The following is a 20,902-nucleotide window of genomic DNA, read 5'->3' as shown; positions in this document are numbered from 1 at the left end:
ATTTTCCTGCTTCTTAGTTTTTCTGATAATTTTTTTTTGCATACTGGACATTTTAGGCTTTAGGATATTGGATTTTAATGCTTTTCTTTAACTAATTTTTAACTTTTGCTCTGATATGCAGTTAAGATACTTTGAATCAATTTAATTCTTTTGAAGTTTGCTTTTAAGTTTGGTTATCATTAATCTAGATCTGGTTTTAGCTTAGTACTAATTTAACCCCACTGCTAAGGTAACATCATGGGGGGAATAGAGAAAGATATATCTAAGCAGTTATACAGGTTGTTCAATGGTTCCAGTTATTATCACCATGTAGCAAGTTACCCCCAAACTTAGAAGCTTCAAATAACCATTTTTTATAATGCTCACAGGTTCTGTGCATCCAGAACTCAGAAAAATGGTGTAGTAAAAATGACAGTCTCCACTATGTCTGGTCCTCAGATGGGAAGACTTGGCGATTGGGGGCTAGCAATCTGGAAGCATCTTCATTCTCAAGTCTGGTGGTGGACACAGTTGTCAGTCGGGATCTTTCCAAGTGTCCTGAGCCTCTTCATAATATATGGTGGCTTTAAGATAGCTGGACTTCTCACATGGAAGCTCAGGCCTCCAAAATGGGTGTCCCAGTGAATAAGACAAGCTGAATCACTTTCTATGATCTGGCTTGAGAAATCATGTGTTCACTTTCATTGCACTCTATGTGTTATAAGTGAGTTAAAAACACACGCAGATTCAAGGGTAGGAAGCACAGGCTCCACCTCTCAATAGGAGAAATATCAAAGAATTTGAGACCATTTATTTGAAACCACCACAACAATCATTAAAGGAGCTGATAAATCAGAGTGATGAAGAAAGAACTTGAATTTGGATAATCAAGGGTTTCCATTCTATTTCTACCATTTACTAGACAATTAATCTCCCTTGAGTCTCTTTCCTTGTCCATGAAAGGAAATAATAAATTTTGTAATTGAGTCGTTGTGGGGATTAAATGAGACTATACTTACAAAGTGCTTATTAACTTAGAACGTAGTTAATGCTCAATAAATAATAGCTCTCTCCAAACTAAATTAAATCAAAACACTTAACTATAGTAATAACCTATGCTACAGAAATATTCCAGGGTATAATTTTGAAGTCAGATTTTAAGAAAAATAAGAATTTTTGGAAATATCTTGAAAAAAATAGCAAAAATTACTAAGAGGTATAAAATATGCTTTATATATTGAAGACAGGAGAAAAACAAAGACTAAAGAAGATGTTAACACCAGTGTCAAAGAAACACTTCCCATCCAGAGTCCTGGGCAAAAGAACAGCAAGAAAAGAGCTCCCTCTCTGGCCTAGTGTACATCTCAGGGACATTAGGGGAAAGGGTCCCCAGTGTCTCTTTTGCCAGACTTTCAGACACCACTATGTGAAATGTCACCCTAAGTTAAGAGCAGACCAGGGTCTCATCCCACATTGGCAGAACATTCCAACTTCTGACAGAAATGCTTTTTAAAGTATTAAATGTGGTATACATGGGGAAAAAAAATCTAAGCTCAAATGAGGCTAAAGACCCAGTGGAAGAAGAATAAGCTGTGAACCATTTATTGTGCTCTCAAATTTTGGTCGATGTGCAAAAATAAGTGTTGTCAAACTAAGTGCCTATACTGTTAGGACAGTGAATATTAGATGGACATCGAGAATATTAATGTATCTAAGAAATGATAAGACAAAGGGAACCAGCCCAGGAGCAGTATCAGACTAAGGGTGCTGTCTTCCCACCCAAGCCTGTTGTTTCAGGTGATTTCAAGATAGGCACCACTGAACTCAGTGAAAGAGAGATGGGTAAGGCACAAAGACCAATGAATAAGAGGAGGGTCAACAGGCTTAAGAATGTTGTCTATGGAAGCACTTTGATTATTGTTATTTATATTTTTCTGGACATAAAACAAGCCAGGAGCTAATAACCTAAAATCCTATAAAGTCTTTGAAGAGATTATAATACTGAAGGAAACACAAACATTGTTTTCAAAGGCTTGTGACTATTCAACTCTAAAGCATCACTTGGGCTCCCAAACCTGTACCATCAGAAAGTGAGTTGTGAAATCTGAGAAGCCCCTACAGAAGGCATATTCTTCCATGTCTACCCCAGATGTAGCTGTGGATAGTAAAGAAGAGAGCTCCACAGATTGTAGAAGCATGGTCTAAGCAAGACCCCTTTTCCAAAGCTCCATCTAACTCATTGTAGCAAAGAAGGTCTACTCCAGGTGTAAAAAACCAAGGACCCTGGAGCTCTGATTGTTCCTATTCCCAGCTCCTGCTTGTAGGGCAGAGATTTCATGCCACAAGGGGAAATACTGAAAAATAGGGCTGCCACCCTCTTACATCTCCAGTTGGTAGGGTGTGGTATTACTCTACAAAAGGTAGGCCACCCTGTTACCCTTGTCTCCACCTCCAGTGGAATATCACAGCATGTGCCCAAGAGCTGGCATGCTGCAACTAAAAGATCCTGCACGTGGCAATGAAGATCCTGAGCGCCACAAATAAGACTTGGTGCAGCCAAATAAATAAATAAATATTTTAAAATATATACATAAAAGAAGGGAAAAAAATCTGAGCAGTGACATCAGAGGTTACACACCGCAGGGAAAATATACTTCACAGAATTTGTCCACGCAAGCCACCAAGCAAATAAACTAACAACCACCACCCCCCAGCAATATTAATAAGCCCCGGAATGGGAGAGGGGAACTAATCAGAATCCAGACTCACTACAATAACTTAAATGTCAAGTTTTCAACAAGAAATCATAAGACATTTGGAGAAACAAGATAGTGTGATCTTTGTATGGGAAAAAAAAAAATAGGCAGGGCTTCCCTCGTGGCGCAGTGGTTGAGAGTCCGCCTGCCGATGCAGGGGACACGGGTTCGTGCCCCGGTCCGGGAGGATCCCACGTGCCGCGGAGCGGCTGGGCCCGTGAACCATGGCTGCTGAGCCTGCGCGTCCGGAGCCTGTGCTCCGCAACGGGAGAGGCCACAAGAGTGAGAGGCCCGCGTACCGCAAAACAAACAAACAAACAGAAAAAGCAAAACAATCTCCTTCGTATTTAAAAATAAGAAAGCCCACGTGAGCTAGGATTTTCTGTCACTCGATGTGCCTTTGAAAGGCATAACAGCTTTGAGTAGGATATTCCTTAAATGCACTAACTAGCAATTTTAGAAAAAAAACTAATCTTGCATGATAGAAAAAAATTACATGGCAATAAAAATCTGATTTTATACTAATATGTTTCCAGATACAAGACACAATGCCAGGAGAAAGAATTGCGGTGATTGGTGCTGGGGTCAGTGGATTAAGCGCCATTTAGGTCTGTCTGGAGGAAGGACTGGAGCCCATCTGTTTTGAAGGAAGCAGTGACATTGGAGGGCTGTGGAGATATAAGTTTAAATAGACTTATGCTTCTATATGTGTAATGACAATTTTTCTTATCTGGGAAATAGGAATGCAAGGATTACAGCACTGATTTATCCTTCAACTACCAGCATAATAGTTGCTATCTTTATCAGTACCTAACACATGTGCTTTGAATCCCACTCCTTCCTTCCTCCCAAGGATGATGTTCAATCAATCTTTCTTCGTTTCAGGGTCTAGCTCCTTGAAGGAGAGCTGTGTGCTCCTTCTTCCTTCATCTCCACCATCACTACATGACGGTTATCCCAGCACTTCCCCAAAACTACTGTCACTGCCATTACCAATAAAAGTTGACAAGTTGAATGGACTTTCTGCCAAGAATTTTATTGCCTTCTCAAGGGGATCCAATGATGTTAAAAACCAGCTCCTTTTCAAAACACTTGTCGCTAGCTTCTGTGGTTTCACTCTGTTTTCTTTCTGATTTTCCTTCTCAGTATTTTTCTACTTGGCCTCTAAATGTTGCTGATTATAGCTCTATTCTCAGTCTTCCGGTCTTCTAACTTTTTGCAGGTTCCTTAGGATACTTCCTTATCCCTCCTTGGCTTCAGTTATCAAGGTGTCCTTTATTTTCTTGGTAGGAGAAGACTGAAGGTGGCAAGCCCAGTGTCTATAGATCTGCCACCAGCAACACTTTGAAGTGATTATCCTTTCTCTGATCATTTTCCCAACTACTTGCACAATTCCAAAATCATGGAGTATCTCCGGATGTCTGTCAAACCCTTTCACCGTTTGAAGCACATCCGGTTTCTGGTAAGTGGGGCAGAGACCACTCAGCATACATGGAACCCTCTTGTTAGAGCCAAGAGCCAGGCCAGAGCAAAATGCACTAAAGCTTTCATTCAGTCTTGGAGGTGAGCTTTACATAAATCTCCAGAGAAGTCGGCGAGAGCTTCTCTCCTCACTTTCCTCAGGAAAAAAAGTATGGTGGATTGGCTGAAATGCCAGACTGTGCGCCCGGTGTTGGCTCACCCCTAACTACATTCAGGACTGCAGTTGGAACAAACTGAGATACATCTCTACTTAAAAATGCCTTGGTAGGGAGACCAGTTATAAATGAACTCTTTAATGAAAACCCAGAGGAGAGTAGCTGTAACCAACCTTATTCATTGAGGCAGAGTTCTTGGGCAGAAGGGCAGCTGGGAAGAGCGGTCACAAGTCTGAGTTCGTCTCATTCCCAGTCGAAGCTGTGCAACGTGAGGAAGCGCTCTGACTTCTCTTGCACAGGACAGTGAGATGTTGTCGTCCAGACCGAAGGGAAGCAGGAATCCTATGTCTTTGATGGGATTGTGGTGTGTAGTGGCCTTGAAACCGATCCCTTCATGCCACTCAGGTACGTCCTACCGAACGCTAAGACACTGGTGTTATGGGGTTTTATCATAGTGGCTATTGTTATTTTGGGAGAAAGTTTATCATTCTGAAAGTCATCTTAGTTTGAAAATAAACATATTTTCTGACTATAAAGAAATGCATGTTCTTTCAAGTTCCATTCAAATAATACATATTATAAAATTGAAAATAAAAATTACTAATACAACCACCAGTTCTGGGTTATAAGAGGAAAGTGCTACATTTTACCACAGTTGGAAGGCAAAATGTGGCAATTGTTTTGTGTTGGTAATAGTTTGGAGTAAATAGTGAGATCAGAGATACAGAAAATATATTAATATTTAGCTTTATTCCTGAATGTGTATCTATATGTATGGCATGGTGGATATAAATAGCTATGTGCTAGTGTCACTACACATCTTAGAAAAGACTGCAGTGCTATTGTTTACTATTTGGAAGCTTAAGCACCCTGAATATAAGGAATGGTACAGGAATGATTTACCTGCACAAGATCTCCTTCTTTATCTCTAGGAGCAGGATATATACTTGGTCTTTTCAAAGACGGCTGAACCTGAGACTCCCTTGGGGTCTAAGGAGATGCTAGACTCCCTCCACTTCCATTGCTTTGAGTGTCTGTTTCCCAGTGCGTGAGATGATAAAGTTAAGGTTGGTCAAAAGAGGTCTATTAGTTAATTAGTTATTAGCTTATTAGATGTGTAAATATTCCTGTATTCATTCATTCAGCATTCATTCAAGAAATATCTACAGAGCACCAACTGTGTACCAGAGACTTAGCAGAGAATAAAGCAGACAAAATCTCTGTCCCCAAGGAGTGTACATAGCAGTAGATGGAGAGAGACACAAAAAGAAATAAATATGTGGAAGGTGATGACTGTGAAGAGAAACAATTGCCAGGGGAGGGCGAAGGGATGGGTGGTTGGGGAGAAGGGCTTGTGATGCAAGATTAGATAAGATGGCCAGATAAGACTTCAGTGAGAAAAGGGCATTTGAACAAATACCCCCAAGGAGTTGAGGAAGTGATGCAGATATATGAGGGAAACAGATCGTACAGAAGGAAGAAAAAAGTGCAAAGGACTTGAGGTGGGTATGTACCTGACAGGTCCAGTGTGGTGGAAGTAGAAGAAAGAATAGAAGGAGATGATGTTAGAGAGTGAATGTTACACCAGATCAAGAAGGACCTTAGGGCTTCCCTGGTGGCGAAGTTGTTGAGAGTCCGCCTGCCGATGCAGGGGACACAGGAGACAGAGGAAGAATAGATGAAAACATAGTAACTTTTAGGTGTTGAGGAACGCACCTCAGATTTTTATTGTTTCATAACAAAGGAGAAGAAAAGGTTATCTTCAGAGAGTGAGAGGAATTTCAGTAGGGCCAAAGGGAGGGGAAATAATTGAAAGAGCTGCAGTCAGAAATTGAATGGAAGGGCTTCCCTGGTGGCGCAGTGGTTGAGAATCTGCCTGCTAATGCAGGGAACACGGGTTCGAGCCCTGGTCTGGGAGGATCCCACATGCCGCGGAGCAACTAGGCCCGTGAGCCACAACTACTGAGCCTGCGCGTCTGGAGCCTGTGCTCCGCAACAAGAGAGGCCGCGATAGTGAGAGGCCCGCGCACCACGATGAAGAGTGGCCCCCGCTTGCCACAACTAGAGAAAGCCCTCGTACAGAAACGAAGACGCAACATAGCAAAAATAAATAAATGAATTAATAAACTCCTACCCCCAACATCTTCTAAAAAAAAAAGAAATTGAATGGAAAATTGAACTTTGCAATGATTGAGTTCAGAAACATTTAGATTTGTGCCAGGAGTTCACTAGGTGATCAAAGAACTGCTTCCAGGGGAAAGCTGAAGTTTGGGAGCATATTCTCTAGGGAAAAAGGAACAGGGCAAGGAATGAACCACAATTAGGATGGAGTAGGGCTGTTCAGTGTCACAGGAGGAGAATGAAGGCCACATGTGCGTATGCCCCAATATTGTTTAAAAGATGAAAGGCTACAAAATCAACCAGCTATTATGGCTTTACCATATGAGCATATTTTTAAACAAAAATAATACGTTCTTATGTCCTCTCAGCTTCAGGGTCAAGTGAGCACTTGTCCCTAGTAGGAGAGCAGAGTGAATACTGCTTGTGTTAGCAGGAAGGGTGTACTGGGCCTAGAAAGAGATGGAAACAAGCTAGACAGGGATGAAGCATAGGCTGGGAAAGCAAGACAGGGAATTGGTTCAGAGCCATATTTGTAAATAACAAAGATGATGGATAAAGAAGATATATTACTTAAGGAGGAGCCAAGCTCTTTGAAGGCTTGGCAGGGTATAGACAAGTAAAAAGGAGGCAGACATAAAATATCTGAGTTTCTAGTAAACCTGAGATCATAAAATTTTGGTCCAGACCAAAACTGTAGGAGAATTAATTCTGTCTGATAATGTTCGGCAAGCACAGTTCACAGACCAGGAACAGTAGACCAGAAAATGAGAGGTTTAAATAGCATAGCATTTGAATTTAGCAATAAGCTTTAGAATAGGCCAGCAGTTAAAAAATAAAATAAAATAATGGTCAATACTTGAGCAATTCTATTCTTGCCCACAGGAGTCACAAGTTTCAAAGGTCAGTGTGTCCACAGTTGGGAATACAAGAGTCCAGAGAAATTTCACGGCAAGAAAATCATTGTGATCGGCATTGGAAATGCTGGAGGTGATTTGGCGACTGAGCTCAGTCATGTAGCTGCACAGGTTTGGTGCCTAAATTCTCTTTCCTGAGATGCAACCTGCCTACTACCTGCTGAGATGTGATCATTGCATGAAATATGTGTAGTGTGTATTCATACACTGCTTCAATACTGATTAATTACCTTCTCTCACCAGTTTCCTCAATAGACATCTTGTTAATCCATTCCAAAAAAAATAGAGAATGGAATACAAATAAATATTTCAAACTTTAGTGACTTCCATAATGTTTATTTTTAACAGAGTGTGGAGGCTTTACCAACTCAGCTAAGAGTTACAAAAATGAACTTACCAGAAAACCATTTTTAAAATCCCTTAATATTTTTCATTGACATGACACTTGACACCGTCTTCCAACTCCAATTCCTTCAACAGGGATACAGATTAACTAAGTGTTCTAGATACTACAATACAGTAATTAACAGATGGATGGGATCTTTTGTGTCAATTTGTGGATCTCTAGTCTTTTTGCATCATTGTGTTTTTCCAGAATTTGGAATTTAAGAGATTGCAGGCATCAAAGACTGCCTTGGAGAAGGTTCAAAAGGGGTAGTGGGTGAGGTCCAGAGGAAAGCTTGAGGAGATCTCCGGAGCTATAAGCAACAAGTCAGATGTTTCTGTATGTGGGAATGTGTGTGGCTATCTATTGGCCTTCCTGTCTTGAGAAAGAAGAACTCTTCAAACTAAAAAGACAAGAGAGTTCTTATCCATTTCTTCTCGTGAGCCAAATGAGAGATATCTGAAGAAGTGAGAAAATGATCCTATGAAAGTAAACTGTTATATTGGGAAACATCTATTGTGCATTTATTTGCATTCTCTCCTAGGTATTTCTCAGCACAAGGCGTGGTGCATGGATTTGGAACTGGGTCTGGGATTATGGGATGCCCATGCACATTGTTCTCTTTACTCATTTTAGCTCTGTTGTCAACCAAGTTTACCCTACATTCTTAATCAACAGATGGGCAGAGAATAAATTAAATGCTCGCTTTAACCATGACATTTATGGTTTGCTGCCTCAACACAGGTATGTTCTAGGATTTTTTAAAAATAATTTTGCTTCTGCCTTTTGGAGTCAGCAGGTCAGACTTGGAACATAAGGAAGATTTAGAGTTCAGTTTTGCCACCTTGAAAATAGACTTCACCTATCTTAGGAGAATGTTAATCATCATTTCTTTTCTCATGTTTCTTTGGACCTTTCTATTTACTAACCTTAGAAGAAAGAAATTGAATTTCAGGACATAAGAGCAGCTTCATCTGTCCCCACCCTTCATGGTTTCAGGCTAACATGCAGGTATTTAGGCTCTGAGACCTTAGATGGTGGACAAGCAAATGGTATATTATGTCATAAAACTTAACTCCATTTTTCCAAGTCAAGAGAAAGAATCAGGAATCTGGTAAGATGCCAGCAATAAGATGGGAGATTTGGGGGAGAGTCCTTTGAAATTCAACACATTCTTTCTTTGTCTTGAATAGAACTCTGAATCCAGACAGCTGTGGTTTGGATCCTGGCTTCACCACTTTCCAGCTGTGTGATATCAGATTTACTTAACTATTTGTGCCTCACCTTCCTTATGTATAAAATGGCAATAACATTAGCACCAATTCAGAGGGTTGTTCTGCACATTAAAGAGGAAAATACATGTATAATTTAGAATAGTCTCCAACACATAGTAAATGCTCAACAATTTTCTGTTGTTTTATTATGTGATTAACTTTCTAACTAGATTAAAATTATACTCATGGGATTTTAGTTTTTGGAGGTGATTGAGCGACAACACAGAGAGGTCAATGCCATTGAAAGAAGAATGTATGACTTACATTTCCTAAGAGAAAGAGACATGCCAGGCCTCGCAGGGCCACATGGGAGCACTGGGTTTGTTCAGACAGAAAAAGGAACAAGAGAAAAGCTGAGGCCAGAGCCTTTACTGGGGTTTCTGTGGGACAAGCAAAGCAGGGCATCGCAAACAGTTTAGGATTGGCTAATTTGAATAATTCCCATGGGCTTTAATCTATAGCGATCTGCCTGGTTCCTAGCCCTGGGATGATTTAAGGCAGGAGAAATATTGTGTTGGGGTATGAGAGTTAGATAAGTAGTTGGTTGGGGCTACAGACTTGGGAGAATTGTTTGGGGCTATAGACTTGGGCTTGGCTGGTTCGCATATGAAAGACATGCTCCTGGCAGAGCTCTTTGCTATCTTTAAAACAGGTTAGCCTTCTCCCTGGCCAACAAGCTTTTTAAGATATCAAAACATCATAAAATATAGAAAATAAAAGCACAATTATAGGCTGACATCCAGTTTCTAGCTTGAATGATTGAGTAGAGAGTGTACCATCTTACAAAGGTAAATAATTCAGGAGGAAAGCAACTTTGGAAGATCTTAGGAGGCTTGCTGAGGACTTAAGGTTCAGAAAACTGTTTGGGATACTTGTGAGGTATCCCAACAGAGATACATGGCAAGCATTAGGATAGATGATTCTGAAAATCAAAGTAGAGATTAGGCTTGGAGTCATCAGCCCTGAAGATGTATATCAGAGTCTCAGTGATAGAGTATGTGATTGTCAGGGTTAGGAAGGAGACTGGCAAAGTTTGAACAGGTAGGTACTTCTGTTATTTTCCTTTGCGCGCACGTGCACACACACCCTTCTTCTCATGCTGCCTTAAGAAACAATAATCTGGGTTGGGTGTGGTTCTGGGGGAGAGGTTCTAGGTCAGAAGCTAAGGAATCCCAAATGTTAAAGAGAAATCTGAAGAAGAGTAGCCATTAAAAGCACTGAGAAAGAAATTACAAGTGAAGAAGTAGGAGAATCAGTACTAAGGACAGGTAATAAGAAGGGGAAAATTTCAAGAAGAGAATGGTCAGCAGTGTCAAGAGTAATGAGTCAACAAATATTTTCTGAGCTGGTCTGTGTGTTCATTATTGTATAGGTAGCAAGTATGTGAATTAAAAGAATGGACCTATCACCTCCCAGGAATAAGTCATGCTCATTCCTGCCTTGGGACTTGGTGTTTCTTCTGCCTGGAATGTTATCCTCTCAAGTTCAAAATATAAAAAGGACAAGCAGAGTCACAGAATTATGAACTGTGAATTATGAAACTTACGGCAGAGTCATAAAGTAACTGGAATAGCACTACAGCACAGTTAAAAGAGCAAGAACTTTGTAATCAAATGAACTCGGGATTAAAACCCTGTTCCTCCATGTACTGAATGCATGACCTTGACATATTAATCGACCCCACAATTCCCTCACTTATAAAAATGGGAATACTTACGTGTACTTTGCAGAGTAGTAAGAATTAACAATTAAGCACCTGACTTTCGTAGGCATTCAATAAATATTGATTGAATGAATGAAGATTAGCCATTGTGGTTGAAATTCTTTATTATTCTTCTTTATTATATCATTAATTCTAAGGCTAAGAATAAAGTGATGAAGACAAATTCAAACCTACCTTAATGAAATGATGTCAATCACGTTATAATAATTCTGCTCATTTGTTTGCTTCTCCTTTAAAACGTTTTGCATATATTCCTAGAATATTCTGTTTCTCAAAATGTAGGATGTCATCCATCAAAGAAATGAAGATACAGGAAAGTGTCTTCCATGAGTTAAGATGGAAAATTAAAGAGAAATCTCTATCGAATGAAAACAATCAGGAGATACTGAGTCACCATTAGTAGCTATAATACAATAAATATTAGAAAACTAAGGGATAACATAACTGAACAAGTGTAACTCACTATTTAAAGGAGAGCCAGAGTGAATACTCTGGTAATGGGACTACACACACACTACCTTGTGTCTTGTCATGGGATGCAGCTCCCTTCAGTCCATCCTTCTTCGTGAGCTTTGAGGTCTGCTAGTGAACTCATTAAACACACGTCTTTGCATCTGTAAGTCACGTGCACCTGATAAAACAATGAATGGAAGGCAGATAAAACAATGAATGGAAGGCAGATAAAACAATGAATGGAGGGCATTGCAAAACGACTCCTGAATCCATCTCCCCCACTCCTGTGTTACCTCACTCATGATGTTCTCTACCAAACTGAGTCTCACAGTACCCATTTCTTCCTGAAACCACGTCTTTTCAATAAGAAAACCATGTTCACATTTGAAATTTCTTTCCCAGGACTGAACAAATTACCCTCAGTGAGTGGCATGATGGCTGACATAAGAAAGAAGAGAAAAAAATTTGAAAGAGTAAGAAGCTTGCTTCTTGGTGAAAATCAATTGGAAGTGTTTAGGTGGAGCTGTTTGTCTTTCAAGTATTCGTTATATTTTTCTTATGATAGACTCTGAGTCTATTTGCCTGGATGGGATCTCAAATAATCAACTTTTTAATTTCCTCTTAACCAAGCATAAATATCCCTTACGGAATATTTATGGAATGGAATGGATAGAGAATGGTCTAACCTGGAAAACTCAGAATTTTGTTTAAAGTTCATGGAACACTAAAGACAACATACAATTATAAATTTATGTCTTACCATAGCCTTAGAGATGTAAAGCATGTGAATATATATGTGATGAAATGGAAGGATTGTTTCACCCTTTTAAGGTGTTGAGAAGATAAACCAATGTGAGAAATGAGATAGCAAATCATTACAGAATCCAATTAAAATTCTGATGTGAGGTCAGAAGCTTGTGGGTTGCACCAAATCTTCTTAATGGAAAATTCTTCTCAACCACTGGGGCTGGGAATGTAATTTATTTCTATTCAGCATATATCTATTGAGAATCTACAATGTGAAGGTCACAGCGTGCTCTCTATGAGCCACAGCCTTTATCCTAAGAACAGTCAGTTATCCAGTAATTTTGGTTTCAGAAACTGAGCCAAGAATTGCATTTCATTAATATTTAAAATAAATTAATGTCACACGTATCTAAATAACTTGCCTGTACAATTCACATAACATATTCCTCACCACCGATTTACCAAAATGAGACTAGATCCTAATTGAGAATTAATTTCATGGCCAAAGTACAGGATTTAGGAAAAGACAAAAATATTCCGAAACCCACCTATTACTATCCAAGATCCCTGGAGGGATTTAATGGGGAAAAATACACTGCATGAATATTTTGTTAGAAACCACTGAGACCATAGTCAGTGAAAACAAGAAAACTCATTTTACCTCTCAGTTTTTGGAGAAACCTTCAACCAATGTTTAGAGGAAATTGTGCATGGAGAGATGGAGGTTCTGGTATTTTCCCCTTCTGGTTTCAGATTCCTGAATAATCCCTGTGATACACGCAGAGTGCGGTGTAAGGATTACGTGGATGAAATTGCCTCTGAAATAGGAGTGAAGCCCAACCTGTTCTCACTTTTCCTGTGGGATCCAAAGCTGGCTCTGGAAATTTTCTTTGGGCCATGCACACCTTACCAGTACCACCTACAAGGGCCAGGGAAGTGGGCTGGGGCCCAAGGAGCCATCCTGACTCAGAGAGAGCAGATCATCAAGCCCCGGAGGACTCGCACCCTCACCTGTAACCAGGCTCCACATTCTGTGCCATTTTGGCTTAAAAGTGTCTGTGTAGCCCTTCTCTTCTTTGTTCTCAGTTTAGTCATTATTAAAGGATAATCCTCCTACAATCATTACGATATTATAGATTAACAGTGACACACAGTAATTAAGAAACTGGGCATGTGCAAGAGTTTATCCCTCAGTTCAGACTAGATCAGTGCAGTGAATTGTCTAATAATTCCAAAATTACTCATGTATGAGTATTTGGCAAAATCGGACATTTCAGAAGTCCAAAGGGACAGAGTAACAACTTGAGCTAAAGCTGACCTGAAAATTGGAGATTTCTAACAAAATGGTTTATATGAAATCTTGCTCTGGAAAAGTATATATAATTTCTATAGTATGACAAATGTTCTAAGTTACCAAGTTCTCCTAGCCTCCTTTTATATGAATTGGCAAATTCTTTGTTTTATATGTAAAACACAGGCTAGGAAAAAGTATCTCTTCAATGATTTAGAAAAGTTAGCAATGAACAAACGTCTTCACCAGAAACTCTTTCACTAGGATCACATTCATAGAATCATGGATATTGAGGTAGCAGGTTATTTCAGGTATTATCGAGGGTATTTTCAGGATATGGGGTGTGCCAAGGAGAGAAAAAGAGGGACTAATGGAAGTCAGGAAAAGAAGAAACAGGGAGAACGAGCAAATATTTACAACATTTACAAAAACTTTTACAATTAATCAAAGAGATGAAATATTTTAGTCTCTGGGTCAGTCACTTATATTACAGGCTCTGTCTGAGCTTAGTCCTGATATTCTGTAAAACAGATTTCTCCCCCAGATTTCTTAAGATACGATTGATAATAAAAAATTGTATATTTTTAAAGTGTACAATGTGGTGTTTTGATATACATACCCAAAGAGAAATTATTACCACAATCAAACTAATTAACATATTAATTACCTCATAGTTACCTTTGTGTGTGTGTGTGGTGAGAATACTTAAGATCTGTCCTCCTAGCAAATATCGAGTATACAATACAGTATTATTAATTATAGTCATCACACTGTACACTAGGTCTCCAGAAATTATTCATCTTATAACTGAATGTCTGTTCCCTTTGACAAACATCTCTCTATTTCCCCACCAGACCCCAGTAACAACTCTTTTGCTCTCAGTTAATAAGAGTTAAACTTTGCAAAATTCCACATATAAGTGAAACCATGCAGTATTTGCCTTTTCATGTTTGGCTTATTTCACTTGGCATAATGTCCTCCAGTTTCATCCATTATACTCAAATGGCAGAATATCCTTCTAAGACTGAATAAAATTCCATTGTGTATATCTATCACATTTTCTTTATCTCTTCATCCTCTGATGGACACTTAGGTTGCTTCCATAACTTGTGATTAACACTGCATTGAACATGAGAGTGTAGATATCTCTTCCAGATCCTGTTCTCATTTCCTCTGAATATATACCCAGAAGTGGGATTGCTGGACTATATGGTAGTTCTATTTTTCATTTTTTGAGGAACCACCATACTATTTCCCTAAGTGGCTGTACCAGTTTACATTTCCACCAACAGTGTACGAGTACTCCATTTTCTCCACATCTTCACCAATACTTATCTTTTGACTTTTTTTATAATAGGCATCTTAACATGTGTGAGGTGATACCTCATTTTACATTTGCATTTCCCTAATGATTAGTGTTGTTGAGCATCTTTTCACGTAACTGTTGGCCATTTATGTCTTCTTTGGAAAAATGTCTAATCAAGCCCTTTGCCCATTTTTAAATTGTTTTTTTTTTCCATTGAGTTGTATGACTTCCTGATATATTTTGGACATTAATCACTAATTGAATATATGGTTTGCATATATTTTCTCCCATTCCATAGATTGCCTCTTGATTTTGTTGATTGTGTCATTTGCTGCATAGAAAATTTTTAGTTTGATATAGTCCCACCTGTTTATTTTTGCTTTTATTGCCTGTGTTTTTTGTGTCATATGCAAAAAACAATTGCCAATACCAATGTCAAGGAGCTTTTTCCCTATGTTTTCTTCTAGGACTATTATGGTTTCAGGTCTCACATTTAAGTGTCTAAGTCTTTAACTCACTTAAGTTGATTTTTGGCATAGGATAGGCATATGGCATAGGATAACAGTCCAATTTCATCCTTTCGCATGGGGATATCCAGTTTTCTCAGTATCATTTATTAAAAAGGTTATCTTTTCCCTGTTGTGTATTCTTGGTACCTTTGTCAAAGATTAGTTGACTGTATATGGTTGAGTTTATTTCTAGGCTATATATTCTGTTCCATTGGTATATGTGTTTGTTTTTATGCCAGTACCATACCATTTTGATTATGATAGCTTTGTAGTATATTTTGAAATCAGGGCGTACAATGTCTCCAGTTCTGTTCTTCTAGCTTGAGATTGCTTTATCTACTCAAGGTCTTTTGTGGTTCCATACAAATTTTAGAGTTGTTTTTCTATTTCTCTAAAAAATACCATTGGAATTTTGATAAGAATTGCATTGAATATGTAGATTGCTTTAGGTATTATGGATATTTTGGCAATATTAATTATTCCAATCCATGAACACAGGATATCTTTCCATTTATGTGTGTCTTCAATTTCTTTCATCAAAGTTTTGTGAGTTTTAGTGTACAGATATTTTACTCCCTTGGCTAAATTTATTCCTCAGTCTTTTATTCTTTTTGATGTTATTGTAAATGAGATCTGTTTTCTTAATTTCTTTTCAGATGGTTTGTTGATAGTATATAGAAATGAAACTGATTTTGTGTGTTGCTTTTGAAGCTACAACTTTACTGAATTCATTTATTAGCTCTAACAGTTTTTGGTGGAGTCTTTAGGGTTTTCTGTATATAAGATCATATCATCTGCAAACAGAGACTTCTACTTTTTCCTTTCTGATTTGGATGATTTTTATTTCTTTTTCTTATCTAATTGTTCTAGCTAGGACTTTTAGTACTACGTTGAATAGAAGTGGTAAGAGTGGGTATCCTTATATTGTTCCTGAACATATGTGAACTTAATTATGTTGAGTTATATTCCCTCTACATCCAGTTTGTTGGGAATTTTTATCATGAAAAGTTACTGAATTATGTCAGATGTTTTTCTGTGTGTATTGAGATGATCATATGATTTTTATCTGTCATTCTGTTAATACAGTGTATCACTTTGATTCATTTGTGTATATTGAACCATTCTTGCACCCAAAGGATAAATATAACTTTATCATGGTGTATGATCCTTTTAATGTGCTGTTTAATTCAGTTTTGCTAGACTCTTGTTGAAGAATTTTACATCTGTGTTCATCAAGGTTATAGGCCTGTAATTTTCTTTCCTTAGAGTGTCCTTGTCTGGCTTTGGTATCAGGTTAATGCTGGTCTTGTAAAATGAGTTTGAAAGTGTCCCATCCTCTTCAATTTTTTGGAAGAGTTTGAGAAAGATTAGTATTAATTCTTCTTTAAATGTTTGGTAGAATTCACCAGTGAAGTCATCTGGTCTGGATTTTCTTTGTTGGCATGTAATTGTTAGTAGTCTCTTGTGATCCTTTGCATTTCTGTGGTATCAGTTGTAATGAATCCTCTTTCATTTCTGATTTATTTTTTGAGTATTCTCCCTTTTTTCTTAGTCTAGAAAGGTTTGTCAATTTTGTTTATCTTTTTAAAAAACTCAGTTTTGCTGATCTTTTTTATTGTCTTTATTGTTTCTATTTCATTTATTTTTGCTCTGATCTTTGTTAATTCCTTCCTTCTGCTAACTTTGGGCTTTGATTGTTCTTCTCTTTGCTTTCTCTTCCCTTTATACCTTGAGATATAAAGTTAGGTTGTTTATTTGAGATTTTTTTCCCCTAATGTAGGCATTTATCACTTTATTATTTTTTTAACATCTTTATTGGAGTATGATTGCTTTATAATGTTGTATTAGTTTCTGCTGTATAACAAAGTGAATCAGCTATATGTATACATATATCCCCATATCCCCTCCCCACTTGCATCTCCCTCTCACCCTCCCTATCCCACCCCTCTGGATGGTCACAAGGCACTGAGCTGATCTCCCTGTGCTATGCAGCTGCTTCCCACTAGCTATCTATTTTACATTTGGTAGTGTATATATGTCAACACTATTCTCTCACTTCGTCCCAGCTTACCCTTCCTCCTCCCCGTGTCCTAGAGTTCATTCTCTACATCTGTGCCTTTATTCCTGTCCTGTCCCTAGGTTCATCAGAACCATTTTTTCTTTTTTTTTTTTTAGATTTTAAACTTCCCCCTTTGTACTGTTTGGGCCCATGGGTAGCAACAGATGCCCCAACTCTATCAGCGTCTATACACAAAACACCTCCCACAGAGCTCACATCAGTGGAACTCACAATAAATACTTATACCTGAATTATCAAGTTCCATTGAACCCAAATATGCTGGCAGGATTCAGGGCAAGTGGAAAGTAGTTTTGAAATTCGTTTCTGGCTATATACTTATCCTGGATCTTTGGTGGTGTCTTTTTCAAAGAAACAATAATTGCACGTATATTATAATTTTTGACATCAGATAATATTTTGCTGTGTAAATAAGATGGTCTATACCAATTTTTTCAGATTCCACATATATGCATGCATATGCATGATATTTGTTTTTCTCTTTCTGACTTAACTTCACTCTGTACAACAGTCTCTAGGTCCATCCATGTCTCTACAAATGATCCAATTTCATTCCTTGTTATGGCTAATATTTCATTGTGTATACGTACCACATCTTCTTTATCCATTCCTCTGTTGATGAACATTTAGGTTGCTTCCATGTCCTGACTATTGTAAATAGTGCTGCAATGAACAATGGGGTACATGTGTCTTTTTGAATTATGGTTTTCTCTGAGTATATGCCGTTAGTGGGATTTCTGGGTCATATGGTAATTCTATTTTTAGTCTTTTAAGGAACCTCCATACTGTTCTCCATAGTGGCTGTATCAATTTACATTCCCACCAACAATGCCTGAGTGTTCCCTTTTCTCCACACCCTCTCTAGCATTTATTGTTTGTAGATTTTTTTTAATGATGGCCATTCTGACAGGTGTGAGGTGATACCTCATTGTAGTTTTGATTTGCATTTCACTAATAATTAGTGATGTTGAGCATCTTTTCATGTGCCTCTTGGCCATCTGTAAGACAGTATGAGTTTTGTTTTATTCTAAGATTAATGACTTATGAACTCCCTTTTGAAATAAGGAGAGAATTTTTACATTAAAAAGGAAAATTTCCTTTAAGGCAATTAATATATAACTGTTATGAATTTGGAGGTGCTAGCAATAGACATATATATTTCTCCTTATTGGTTCTAAGTGAGTGAGAAAAAGCCATAGAAGAAAAATGTGGATTAAAATACAGCATTGCCTTCCTCACCCAAAATACAAGGTCTTCCTGTTCAACCTGGATTAGAAAATTTCACTTAACCCACAATCAGAATCAGAATCCTATTTCTTCTCCCTCAGATCTAGACTTTGGAAAATGCCTAGGACAGTGGGTTCTTCAAAGAGCTCATCTCTAGCCAGATGCATGGAGGACCACAGTCTGCTTCCCACCCTTAAAGAGCAGAAGAAACAGCCTAAGTAAGACAGGCAGGGCTCCAGGTCTTCTTCAGGTCAACCAAACGACACTCTGCCATTTCACCCATCAGAAAAGTCATTTCCCCTCCCACCAAGAGAAGTGAGTGAGGATGCAGAGGGAGGAAAAATCAGAAGTAACACTCTGAAAATGCTCCCCTCCTGGGAGATAAATCAGGGATTCCCCCATCAAGACAAGGTTGAGATACAAATGGCTTGACCTTAAGAGTATTGAGCCCATTCCTTCCTTCATGGGTCCCTATGCTGTCCTTCAGTTCTACGATGGGGACTCAAAGAGAATGGTCATGTACTATCCTCGCAACCTCACTCTCTAATTGAAGGAGGAATAAGAAGCAGATGAAATAATGGGCAGTAACAGAAAACTAGAAAATTACATGTTTATGTCTTAAACTGTGTATTACCAATTATAGGTATGGAAAAAAGGTCAAAGAGAATTAAAGTAGTCAAGAAAGACTTGAACGGGGAGACAAAATCTGAGTTTTAATTACATTTTTCTCAATGAACAGAACTGAGTCTTAATGAATAGATATAACTGGGTACATATAGAAAAGAGAAGACTTTTTGGACAAAAGGAATAACAGTAATATTATATATTAAAATCAGAAGCTCACAATGTGCTGTGTAATGTAATGGTGACATGTAAGAACAAGAGCTGGTGTCAAAGCTGTAGCTTTTCTGTAGTCTTTGTTAAATAACTCAGGTAGGGGCTTCCCTGGTGGCGCAGTGGTTGAGAGTCCACCTGCCGATGCAGGGGACACGAGTTCGTGCCCCGGTCCGGGAAGATCCCACATGCCGCGGAGCGGCTGGGCCCGTGAGCCATGGCCGCTGAGCCTGCGCGTCCGGAGCCTGTGCTCCGCAACGGAGAGGCCACAGCAGTGAGAGGCCCGCGTACCGCAAAAAAAAAAAAAAAAAAAAAAAAAAACAAACTCAGGTAGAATTGTAAAGCTTTTCTCAGAATGTATCCTCTATTTTTCTTGGACTTTGTACTTAAATTTTCCATTTGTAAATATTTAAGATTTCTTAATGTAAATTTCCACATTGTATTTTTGTGGTTTTCTCAGACTTTGTATCCAGTATACAAGCTGATAGTTCTCTAACAGTCTGAATTGTAGAATGACAGAGCTAGGAGAGAACTAACTTGTAGCTCCCAACATAATAACTTATTTGCGTTAATGTTTTTTGGGTTTTTTTTTCAGATTCTGAGACTAAGCGCACCTAGCACAGCTATAGTAAACACTGAGATAGAAATAGGTCATGAGAAACAATAGGTAAATTCAAAACTTTATGTGAAAAAAAAAAAAAAAACTTTATGTGACAGAACCTGAGAAATGGATCAGACATTGTAGGAAAGGTGATGTGAGAAGTTAATCTCCTGCTCTTAACAATTTATAAAAAACACATCTAAGGCTCAGATAAGTAGGATAAGAAGTAAAATTATTGGGCACAACTCTCTTATAGGTTTTGCTCAGCACAAGACAAGGTGCATGGATATGGAACTAGGTTTGGGATAATGGGAATCCCCTTGATACCATACTCTTTACCCGTTGTAATAAAACAGTCCAAAAATTCTCTCCCACATTGATGATCAACACATAGGCAGAGAATCCATTAAATGCAAGGTTTAACCTGACAATGATAGAAAGGAAAATACCTTTCTTTGGAATATTTCATAAAGGGCTTTGGTTATGAGTTCCATAAAGATATCTTTTAATTTCTTAATTTCAGGTTTTTTACATATTTTTTCTTGTGATGAGAACTTTTAAGATCTACTTTCTTAGTGACTTTCAAATATACAATACAGTATTATTAACTAAAGTCACTTCTGCACATTACACCCCTAGGATTTATTTATTTTATAACTGGCCCTTTATACCTTTTGATCACCTTCACTTATTCCCTTCAACCTTTGCCTCTTTAAATTCCACATACAAGTGAGATTGTTCAGTATTTGTCTTTCTCTCTATGAATTTCACTTAGAATAATGTCCTTGAGGTCCATTCATACTGTTGCAAATGGCAAGATTTCCTTCTTTTTATGGCTGAATAATATTCCTTTGTGTGTGTATGCCTTTTTGATTTCTTAATTAATCTAAAAATGTAGTATTTTAGTATTTAAATATATTATAGCAAAAAGCCATACAGAATATGATATATCCTAAATAGCTTTCAACTGCCCCATCTCACACCTCATTAAATAAAATTTTAGTAGCATCATTCTTAACTCTTCTTGCACATTTAATTCCCAAAATTGTAAGCAGTGAAAGGGGCCTA

General features: G+C 38.1%; 1 protein-coding gene across 1 annotated transcript; it reads left to right on the top strand.

Moving 5' to 3' along the window:
* Positions 1-3,283: 3,283 nt before the first annotated feature.
* LOC307178800 (flavin-containing monooxygenase 5-like) lies at positions 3,284-19,851 on the top strand (the record flags this gene model as incomplete). The annotated part of the gene is given in 8 exon segments (XM_079907336.1): positions 3,284-3,340; positions 3,344-3,417; positions 4,086-4,197; positions 4,672-4,777; positions 7,355-7,518; positions 8,337-8,536; positions 12,743-13,002; positions 19,829-19,851. Coding segments are annotated over 8 exon segments (996 nt in total).
* Positions 19,852-20,902: the final 1,051 nt, after the last annotated feature.

This window comes from Stenella coeruleoalba (genome assembly GCF_951394435.1).
Source record: "Stenella coeruleoalba genome assembly, chromosome: 1".
Taxonomy (NCBI): domain Eukaryota; kingdom Metazoa; phylum Chordata; class Mammalia; order Artiodactyla; family Delphinidae; genus Stenella; species Stenella coeruleoalba.
Note: the sequence above shows the minus strand (reverse complement) of the source record. Positions and strands in the feature narration are given on the sequence as shown.